At 32.0% G+C, this 11,102-nt stretch overlaps 3 protein-coding genes and 1 long non-coding RNA gene across 4 annotated transcripts in view; 2 read left to right on the plus strand and 2 right to left on the minus strand.

Moving 5' to 3' along the window:
• Positions 1–1,155: 1,155 nt before the first annotated feature.
• Positions 1,156–2,645, plus strand: LOC17881008 (LOB domain-containing protein 39). Its single transcript, XM_006282635.2, has 2 exons — positions 1,156–1,645; positions 1,803–2,645. Exons 1-2 carry the CDS (start codon positions 1,462–1,464, stop codon positions 2,348–2,350), a joined length of 732 nt encoding a protein of 243 aa, XP_006282697.1. The 5' UTR covers positions 1,156–1,461; the 3' UTR covers positions 2,351–2,645.
• A 1,898-nt stretch (positions 2,646–4,543) lies between these two features.
• Positions 4,544–6,314, minus strand: LOC17877873 (peroxidase 50). Its single transcript, XM_006282604.2, has 4 exons — positions 5,930–6,314; positions 5,611–5,811; positions 5,346–5,511; positions 4,544–5,160 (listed from the first exon to the last, which is right to left on the minus strand). Exons 1-4 carry the CDS (start codon positions 6,146–6,148, stop codon positions 4,754–4,756), a joined length of 993 nt encoding a protein of 330 aa, XP_006282666.1. The 5' UTR covers positions 6,149–6,314; the 3' UTR covers positions 4,544–4,753.
• Positions 6,315–6,751: 437 nt separating this feature from the next.
• LOC17879681 (peroxidase 50) overlaps positions 6,752–11,102 on the minus strand; it is a 12,240-nt gene continuing 7,889 nt past the window's right edge. The window contains exon 4 of the mRNA XM_023779548.1: positions 6,752–7,279. Coding sequence (XP_023635316.1) covers positions 6,891–7,279 — 389 coding nt within the window. The 3' untranslated portion in view covers positions 6,752–6,890. The remainder of the gene's footprint in view (positions 7,280–11,102) is intronic.
• Positions 8,880–9,368, plus strand: LOC111829686. Its single transcript, XR_002833050.1, has 2 exons — positions 8,880–9,027; positions 9,115–9,368. It is a non-coding gene; the product is annotated as an uncharacterized LOC111829686 (long non-coding RNA).

The following is an 11,102-nucleotide window of genomic DNA, read 5'->3' on the forward strand; positions in this document are numbered from 1 at the left end:
AAATTCTGATTTACAACATATGGAGACACATGCGTCTGTGGGAAGACGACGAGGTCATGACTCATGAACACCACGTTCCTCTCTAGTTAGTATTTACATATTGATAACATTTTATATTTCCAAAGTGATTGGAGGAATATGAAACGTAGACTGATCATGCAAGTTACACAATTGAGCAATCTGGATACACAACATGTGTATACATAGTGTCCCCATTAATCATGAGATAAACATGTATATGAGCAACAAATCAGTTCGTGTAGAATTGTTATTCATTCATATGGTATTTGGCTGATCTTGTTGTGTCATGTCTAGCTACTAGAGAATACTAGAAGAAGATGTTGCAAGATACCCAAAGCACTTGGTCCTCACTTTTCCTTTATTATAAGTTTCTTTTTTTAACACTTTGTCTTCTTATGACTTCCTTATTAATTTCAGTATCTTTTTGTATCGATAATAATATCCTCCAACAAATGATTAAAACCCTAACAATATAACGTGATTCATTCACCACCGAACCCATCGCATCATCAAGTAACGCACACAATATCAACCAATGAACTCACTATCATGTCTTTCACATTTATTTTTTTAAAAACCTAAAACATCCCATAAAAATACAAACCACTTGAACCAATAATTTCCCCTAATCCACGTGCACCCCATCGTCTCCCTGACGTGAGATTTGTATATATCTTATCAAAATACTACTTGCTTAGTAGGAGTATTCTTTTATAGTACAATTGTACTTAGTGAACCAACAAAATTTAAAAAGGAATAAGAAAAAGAAGAAGAAGAAGAAAGTAATAATAATAAAAGAGGAGTCTGAGTCAGCGACAAGTGTTCGCGGAGAAACGGAAACGCTCTCTATCTCTCTCTCTCTCTTCCTCCAATGCCAATACCTATACCTTTGGAATCCCTCCCAAACGCTGTCCTTTCCTAAATTCTCTATTCTTTTTTCAAAATACCAATATATATTTTAAACCATCAACTTACAAAATTAACTGGTTTAATCGTATTACACTATGTACTGTTCTAACCATCATATTGTTTTATATCTTATCAGGCATTCTTAAATACCCTAAGCGGCTAAATCCAAAACTTTTATGAGCTCTTTTTTTGTTTTGCCTTTCCAATAAATTTGAAGTAAATAATATTATGTCTTGTACAAAGGTGTTGATTATAGTAGAATAATGGAAAACAAAGGACAAAGGAATAAAAAAGAAACACAAGTTGGCACACTCTCTTTATTATTCACTCGCCTCTATAAATCCAATCTATCCTCTCTCTTCTTCTTGAAACTTGTTTGTTTCCTCTTTCTCTCTTCGTCTATATTTCGATCAAAAACCTGTTTTCTTGCCCCTAAATCCCAAAATAATCCATTCTTAACTAGTTGAGTTTCCCAAAAGTTTGGATAAATCTTCTCATATGCGATAATAAGTTTTTATAATTTTGGAGAAAATGAGTTGCAATGGATGTAGAGTTCTTCGAAAAGGTTGCAGTGAAACATGCATCCTTCGCCCTTGTCTCCAATGGATCGAATCCCCCGAGTCACAAGGCCATGCCACTGTCTTCGTTGCTAAATTCTTCGGCCGTGCCGGTCTCATGTCTTTCATTTCAGCCGTACCTGAGCTACAACGTCCTGGTACGACTTCTTTTCTTATCGTCTACATATAACTCTATCTACCTTAAGTTCGAAAAAATACGACATATCCTTGTGACTGTGACACTAGTACAAAACATTAGGTTACAAACTCGTCCGATCTATACAACCTTTAATGTTTTGCTTTTTGTTTGTCCAGCTTTGTTTCAGTCGTTGTTGTTTGAAGCGTGTGGGAGAACGGTGAATCCGGTTAACGGAGCGGTTGGTATGTTATGGACCGGGAACTGGCACGTGTGCCAAGCGGCGGTTGAGACAGTTCTTCGCGGCGGGACTTTACGACCGATCTCAGATCTTCTTGAAACTCCGTCGTTGATGATATCCTCCGATGAGTCTTCCGCGATTTTGCACCGAGACGTTTCAAGAAACGGAAACAACCAAAACCACCGCCGCTTCTCCATCTCCAGATCTAAAACGGAGATGAAAGACTCTTCGGTTAACCGGAAACGTTTCAAGTCCGATTCGGATCTCGATCTCCAAGTGAACCATCAAGGTTTAACCCTAACCGGTTCGGCTGTACCGGTTCCTTTTGTTCCTCCACCACCTTTTTGTAAGGCGGTTAACGGTGATCGTCCGGGAAGTCCATCGGAGGAGTCTGTAACGACGTCGTGTTGGGAAAACGGTATGAGAGGAGATAATGAATACAAAAGAAACAAAGGAGATAAAAAGTTATTAAACCTGTTTGTTTAAAACCGGCGACGCGCAAAAACACTTAAGATTTTGAGAGGCTCTTTTCTAGGGTTTTTTTTTCTTTTGGTTTTTGTTTTTTGGGGTTGTGAGTGGAATGGATTTTTTAGTTAAGCCGCGTAATTATTGGCTAATTATTAAGGACTTCTCTATCGAGAAATATCATAAAATTTTGGGAATAAAATTTTCTGTTGGTGAGATGCATGGTTTTGCTACACACACTGTATAAGTATCGAAAAGTGTTACATGTTAGGAAAAAATATTTTCCGATATATAATTTGACGTACATATGCAATTACTATCTAACTTATATGGTAAAATGTTACGTGTGGATATCAATTGTTGTAACTGTATTCATTGAATACTTTTTCTTCATCCAATCAGTAATTTTTTAAGCTGTTTATAGATTTGAATTATGTTCAGACATAACGACGTCCGTAGTACAAATTTGCTATAAAACAAGCTTGCATTAATACCTTGTGTGTACTTTGAAAATACGTAATAAAATAAAAAATAAAAATAAAATTTGTTCCCCGTGGTTCGACTTATAAGTTTGTACAAGGATCCTATACGAATAAAATCCAATAAAGAATTGACACTTGATTTGTAGAAGAAGCAAATCGATGAGTTTGGTTCCAAATTTCCAGGTGGGATTAGTACTGTAGTTGCGAGTATTCAAATATTGATTTGAAATTATAATTAAGATTAGTACTGTAGTATAGGTCTTCCCGGAGAAGACGGCTTTTGGATAATGCAAAGAGCCAAATCTCCTCACCAATTTCGTTAGTAGTATTATACACACACACAAAAGCTCTTTATTATTATTAAAAAAAAAAAAATCAAAATCGTTTGTCATAAAGATAGAGGAATTTCTCTTTTGTGAATACCAAATTTATGTTAAGGAAATACGTATAGTTAAGTGGTATGTATAATTTTCAATCTCTTTCAAGTAGACGTTTAGCCAATCATAAGCAAATTAGAAGCAAATCATAAGAACATTAGAAGCAAATCAGAAGCAAATATAAGCAACAAAATAAGAATAAATGATAAAAATATATATATATATATATATATATATATATATACAATTTTAGATCATTGGACAAAAGTAGAGAGACATATAGCCATTGTTATAATCAAATTAAATTTAATATAAAGACATATAGTATATAATATACCGATAAGAAGCAACAACATAAATACATATAGTATATATAATATAAGAACAAAAACATCATTGTATTGATAAAATTAAATTTGAATACAGTGTTCATTCGTCAGAAACATCAAGGTAATGATTTCTTGCATAAAAATGGTAAAACAATACCACCACTACCGTATGCTATTGTATGTTTTTCTTGATAAATTACGGTTACACGTCACTGCTCATGAAAACGTCCTTTTTTTCAAAACCGATAAATAAATAAAATTTCTACCAAAAAGGACCCATCTACCACAAAAATACATTGGAACTATATTATGGGCCTGGGCCTTGCTGAAGGTATTTTGGGCATTACTATTTAAGCATGGCGGGAAATATAGGATCGATTATCGCGTCCCTCACCCGTGGGCCGTGGGTTTCTGTTTCTCGTAGAATCGGTGGAAAACATTTGCACAGTGGGCCACTCCCACCCTCTGTGATCCTGCATAATAGCAAAACTATCACTGCTTGAAAAACACGATTTTACCCACTTCGCAACAAATTAGTCTATAGGAGATTTAGACATTTTATAGGGTTATAAGTTCGAGCAATTAATGGCACCAGATTAACTTTACTTTTCTAAAATATTACAAATTTTTATTTTTATAAGTGTAAAACTTATTTTTAAAAATTTAGAGTATAGTTTTTATAGGGAGAGGGTTAAGTGTTTAGAATTTTAAAAAACTAGTTTTCAATGTTAAAAATTTAGTTTCAGTTTTGTGATAGTTTTAGAAAACAAATTTTTTAATTTTGAAAAAAAATCAAATTAGTAATATTTACTAAAATTGATAAAGTACAAAATGAACCGAAATAAACAAAATCTACAACAGATATTTTCTATGGGCCTGGGCCTTGTATCTTAGAACAAAAAACGTTGAACGTTAAACTATTGTAATAACATTTAACAAATGTCTTGTGGCAGAAGTAACCTATAAAGTCATAATCTAACAAGTTACTCTTAACGCGTATCATCATTGGGACTAAAATCATGCATCTCTTGATAAAATATTATATAATACTTTTATTACCTTCAAAATTATTCTTAACTTTAATATTACAATTTAGGTTTTGCGATAAACTGAAACCCAAAACCAAGATTTATTACAATTTAGCTGAACAAGCTTCGTGAGACGACCCATCATATATGCCCAATTAATACAACTGAACCGAAATAAACAAAATCTTAAAACAGATCAATATTTAAATCAATTGAAAACTCCACAATCACGACGGATATTACCATTACTACCGGTTTTAACACCAACACGACCAAGCTTGATCATGGAGTTAACAAAAGCTTGGTTAAACAGCTGTGCATTACTAGCCCATAAGTCAACGGTTGGCTTTGACCGACGATCCGTGAATAAGACTTGATCAGACGTGAACAATCCTTTTCCTTGCTGCAAGTTCTTGTAGTAAACGTTGTCGAATTGTCTTGGAGTTGTTGGGTCCATGTTTATAGCCACTCTTGGATCTATGTTTTGAGGACAAGATGCTTTTAGCTCTGTCACGTAATCTTTGTTAACCGTGGGATCCACTTTCGTTGTCTTGTTGAAACTGTATATCCGATTGAACACTTTTGTGCAATGCGCGAATCCTAGTGTGTGCGCCCCTTTTAAGATCAAACCAAACCAAATTACAACCAGAAAAATTAAACGAGTTTAACCGAGATTTAACAAAATACATAACCTTATCAAGCTAAACCGATATATTACCAATTTTGAGTCACTACTGCGTAGCTAGGTTCGGTCTGAATGATACTATTTTTGATAGAGAAGTACGTAGTTCAACACTTACCGGAGAGAGCGACCATGTCGTTAAGGCTAAGACCATTTTTGGCGAAAAGTGAAGTGAGTTGGTTGACATCGTCCGTCGGATGCGGCAACTTCCCTCCGACGCTAGCAGCCGTTGACGATAGACCATCTAGCCTTCCCAATTCCACGTCATATTTTGGTCCACCCGCCTATATTGAATTTAATATTTACTAACTTACAAAATAAAATGTTTTTAATTTAATAAAACACGCTTATTACATAAAATTAATTAAGAATGAGTTACTAACAAGATTAACGACGTCACGAGTGGCCATCGTGATAATATCGGCGCAAGAAACTTTGTTACGACAATTTGGGACGGCATCGAGAGCTTCTTTAGCTTTAATGACGGTGTCGAATCCATCTCCGGCCAACGATAAATTTTCCTCGTGATCTTTCTCCGCCTTATTGTTATCAGTTGACGCTATCATCACTGATGCATCACACCCCTATCATATTAACCAGTCAACCCATAAATTAGACAAAATAATAAAATAAAATTTATGCTAGAGAAGAAAAAGATCAAGAAGAAACAAAAAAAATTATCAAGAAAATAATATGTTTTACATTGACGAAGCAGTCGTGGAAATAGAGGCGGAGAGTGGCGGGGATGGTGGTGAAAGTTTGTTGGACTTTTTTCTGAACGGCGTTTCTGACGATCTGCTCGACGTTAGGGCAACTTCCGGCGTAGAAATCGCGACGGAGTTGAGCGGAGCCGAGGTTGAGTGTTAGAAAAAGAGAGAGAAGAAGCAACAAGAGATTCGTTTTATTATTCACCAAAGCCATGTTTTAAAATTATTTTTACTCTTAATATGTATGGACTGAGGGATCTTTATATATAAGTGCACAAGTAGCACCGGCCAGCTTGCATTCACTATATTTTAAAAGAAAAAAAGACTAAATACTTTCTAAGTTTTGGCATCATTTGATGGTTTTTTCTAACGACTGATTTTGAAGTATAATAATTTTTTGGGTTAGTTTAAAATATTTGATTAGTAGAATTTAATTAATAACTTTTCTAATGCAACTAGTTTATGTATTTAAAGAGTTCTTAAATGAACTGATCCGTTTTTGGTTTGTTGTAAATATCATACTATATATCGTTCTCTATCAATGTTGTGTGCGTATAGAGAGGGATAGTCTATATGAGGGAATAGAGATAGTGGTGGGGATAAATTGAGAGGGATGCATGCATAAGTTGATAACGATGCTTCACTTGTCATTCCGAATAATTGTGTTATAGCCACCTTGTATCTTTCTGAAATCTCAACTACTACTCCTGACTATTTTACCTTTTCCGTTCATATATATATTAGTTAACTAGTCTTATTAACTACGACAACCTTAAGTCTAACAAGTAATCCCCAAAAGTGATAGAACGACATCATAAAGATATAGGTCTCGTATCTTTTTTTACCAACCATACAATTTTTGAAAATACCGTTTTGTGACAAGTTATTTCATGAAGGATATACAACGTCTGAATGGAGGAAATAAACATATTATAAAACATGTATATATTTTCAGATCAATTGAAAGATCCACAATCACGACGGATATTACCATCACTGCCGGTTTTGACACCAACACGACCAAGTTTGATCATGGAGTTAACAAAAGCTTGGTTAAACAGCTGTGCATTACTAGCCCATAAGTCAACGGTTGGCTTTGACCGACGATCCGTGAATAAGACTTGATCAGACGTGAACAATCCTTTTCCTTGCTGCAAGTTCTTGTAGTAAACGTTGTCGAACTGTCTTGGTGTTGGATCTATGTTTATAACTACATTTGGATCTATGTCTTGAGGACACGACCTTTTTAGCTCTGTCACGAACTCTTTGTTGATTGTGGGATCCACTTTAGTTGTCTTGTTAAAACTGTATATCCGATTGAACACTTTGGTGCAATGCGCGAATCCTATTGTGTGCGCCCCTGTTTTTTTTAAGATGGAACAAAATTTAAATTAGTACCCGAACATTTTAAACCGAAACCAAAAACCATGTAAATGTATTAGAACATCATTATAGGGGTATCTTATAAGCTAAGATACCCCCTATAATGATGGTCTTATTACATAGATTAATGGGTATCTAAGATGTCACATCGAGTAATAATAGAAATTAAACATAACACATATAAAACCAACTTAAATCCTAAATAAACTCGGGTATATAGTTCAAGCTAAACCGAAATATTATCAATGTTAAGTCACTACTAACTAAGTTTTGTCCAAAAGATAGTAATGTTGGTTCTGTTTCAAAAAAGAAAGATTTTATTCTTGATCGAGAAGTAGTTCAATACTTACCGGAGAGAGCGATCATGTAGTTCAATACTTACCGGAGAGAGCGATCATGATCGAGAAGTAGTTCAATACTTACTCGTCCTGATCTCATAAGAGAATAAGTGATTCGCCATGTGACGTCCGAATTTTGATATCTCTAATTTACAAAGTTAATGAATTGAAGGTTATTTTTTTATTACAAACAATTGGTGGTGTAGTAGAGATATTATATAGCGACTGATTTAAGTTAGTATAGTCTGAATTTTTTAGACTAAACTCGATTTTTGTGAAGTATTTTTGATTGGAAGCGATAAGCCTAAATTGGATAGTATAATTTTATTTTAGACATAAGCCTTAAAATCTTTGTAATAAAAAAAAGTCTAAATTGGATAGTATAATTTTATTTTAACGCTTTTTGCAAATCTGACCAAACAAATCTCTATCTCACCACCAGATTTCAATGTTTTTCCATCCTCATGGAACCAAAGCTTTCCAAAAGGATGCAGTTGCTCTTTTTATTTTTTTACTAAAGCATAAATCTTTGTAATATGTAATATAGTTTATGTGAATTTCTACAATATTTGAGAAGAAAAAAATGGTTCTAAATAAATAATTCCACGTATCTTACTTCAAAAGATAAAGATTTATGTTTTAGTAAAAAAAAAAAAAAGAGCAACTGCATCATTTTGGAAAGTCTTTTTTGGTTAATTAATTATTCAGACACATCTACTATGACTCCGAATACATCTACATAAGACCAAAAGTAATTTATTTTGGTTAAGGCCTTTAACTTTAAACTAGGGCCGGGCTGGGCTTTTGTATTTTTTTTCTTTATGCATTTCAATAGAAAGCCTTTTTTCAAAAAAAAAAAAAAAAAAAGATTAAATGGATAGAAGTGAGAGTAATAATAATATACCGTAACAAAGTCATCTATACTATTATAAACGATTTGTATAGATCTTTGTAAATAAGTACGTAAAATATCGATGGTTTAAAAAAAATTATGCTATCGTTTAGCTAATTACTCTATGCCTGTATATTAAAATTATAGTCTAGTCAACATAATAAATGCCATCATATCCTACTATATATGTAATATCAGTCAAAGATTGACCAAAATTTTTATGGAAATAAAATTAAATCCATACATTTTTATTTTGCTAGTCAAGCAAACTCAATATTATGAGAAACTAAATATAGGAAGGGATCATATATCTCTATATATATTGTGCAGGTATTGAAAATTATTCAATCATATTTCATTCACACCCACAAGAAAAGAAAAGAGAAAAAGAAGAAGAAAAGAAACACTATACAAAAATGGCTTCATCATGCAAAAGTTTCTTGATTCTGTTCTTGTGTGTGACGGTTATCTTACACCCAAGTATGTTACTTATAAATCTAGCTTTTTCAATTTAAAGATACATGATATGCTCATATTTTATAATCTTAAATTTTTTATTTTTTTTAGGTATTACAGAAACTGTGGAAGCTGACGATTCACAAAGACATGGTTTTTTCGTTATTGGTTCTTGCTCAAAAATTCATGACTGTAATAAAAAATGCATTGAAATGCATTTCCCAAGCGGAAGATGTCTTAAAGAGACCCCCCACGCCACTGAGTTATCATGTGGTTGCTATGTATAATTAACAACGCTATCAAAATATTGGATTGTGAAAATGTTAAAGTCTTTTCAAATAATAATAATGATGTTATTAATTTTTTTTCTGGGATAAAACAATGATTTTTTTTTTACACATAAAGCGATCAAATATTGTCACAATGTAATAGAGAAACCAAATTGGTTGGAATGTAAGAATAATAGACAACATAATTGTTTTCTGGAATTGAAGTTTATGCCAAAATATATGAGATCTTCACATTTGTTGCCTTCTCTTGAAATCCAACTGAATCTGAGATTTTCCAATCTTGAGCACCACATCTTCATTTCTCCTATCCAGTTTAAAACAATGATTTTAATCATTTTATCTTGAAGTACAGTAAAACCTCTATAAATTAATAATGTTGGAACAACGATATTTTATTAATTTATAGTGAAATTAATTTATCTAATGTAAACTAATAATTATTAATTTATAGTGGTATTTTTAATTTTCAAATATTTTAAAAATATGAATTGACACAATTTTACAAAAATAAGACTAATCTTTTAGATATTATAAATTAGATAGTAGTTTGAAAATGAATATTATATTTTTTTTAAAAGAGATTTGACTAAAAACATCTAAATTATTGATAAATTCACTTACAAATGATATACATAAATTCAAATGTATCTTAATAACCTCAATTGTTATATTTTCACATCTTATATGTAAAATGAATATGATGTAAATTTAAAAATTGAAAACGTAAGTCTAATTTGATTATTTTTATGGCTTGTGATGGTATATATTACAAAATTATTTTTTAAAAATATACTAACATAAAATTATTTATTGAGGTGAACTCTAGGAGAAATTTTATGAGAAATTGATATCAATAACCTTTTTATGATACCCTCTTTTAAAAATACCCTCTTTTTTACCATTTTTATTTTTGCCCTCTCTTAATTTTTAATGGCTATTTTACCCCTATTTGAAAGAATATTCTTTCCCAACGGAAGGAATATTCCTTCAAAAAATTTTCCCCCCAAAAATTTCCCGCAAAAAAAAATTATTTTTTCAAAATTTTCCCGCCAAATTTTTTTAAAGGTATAAATCTTTGTAATATGTAATATAGTTTATGTGAATTTCTACAATATTTGAGAAGAAAAAAATGGTTATAAATAAATAATTCCCCGTATCTTACTTCAAAAGATAAAGATTTATGTTTTAGTAAAAAAAAAAAAAAAGAGCAACTGCATCCTTTTGGAAAGTCTTTTTTGGTTAATTAATTATTCAGACACATCCACTATGACTCCGAATACATCTACATAAGACCAAAAGTAATTTATTTTGGTTAAGGCCTTTAACTTTAAACTAGGGCCGGGCTGGGCTTTTGTATTTTTTTTCTTTATGCATTTCAATAGAAAGCCTTTTTTCAAAAAAAAAAAAAAAAGATTAAATGGATAGAAGTGAGAGTAATAATAATATAGCGTAACAAAGTCATCTATACTATTATAAACGATTTGTATAGATCTTTGTAAATAAGTACGTAAAATATCGATAGTTTAAAAAAAATTATGCTATCGTTTAGCTAATTACTCTATGCCTGTATATTAAAATTATAGTCTAGTCAACATAATAAATGCCATCATATCCTACTATATATGTAATATCAGTCAAAGATTGACCAAAATTTTTATGGAAATAAAATTAAATCCATACATTTTTATTTTGCTAGTCAAGCAAACTCAATATTATGAGAAACTAAATATAGGAAGGGATCATATATCTCTATATATATTGTGCAGGTATTGAAAATTATTCAATCATATTTCATTCACACCCACAAGA

Source organism: Capsella rubella, unplaced genomic scaffold, assembly GCF_000375325.1.
Source record: "Capsella rubella cultivar Monte Gargano unplaced genomic scaffold, Caprub1_0 scaffold_7, whole genome shotgun sequence".
Lineage (NCBI taxonomy): Eukaryota > Viridiplantae > Streptophyta > Magnoliopsida > Brassicales > Brassicaceae > Capsella > Capsella rubella.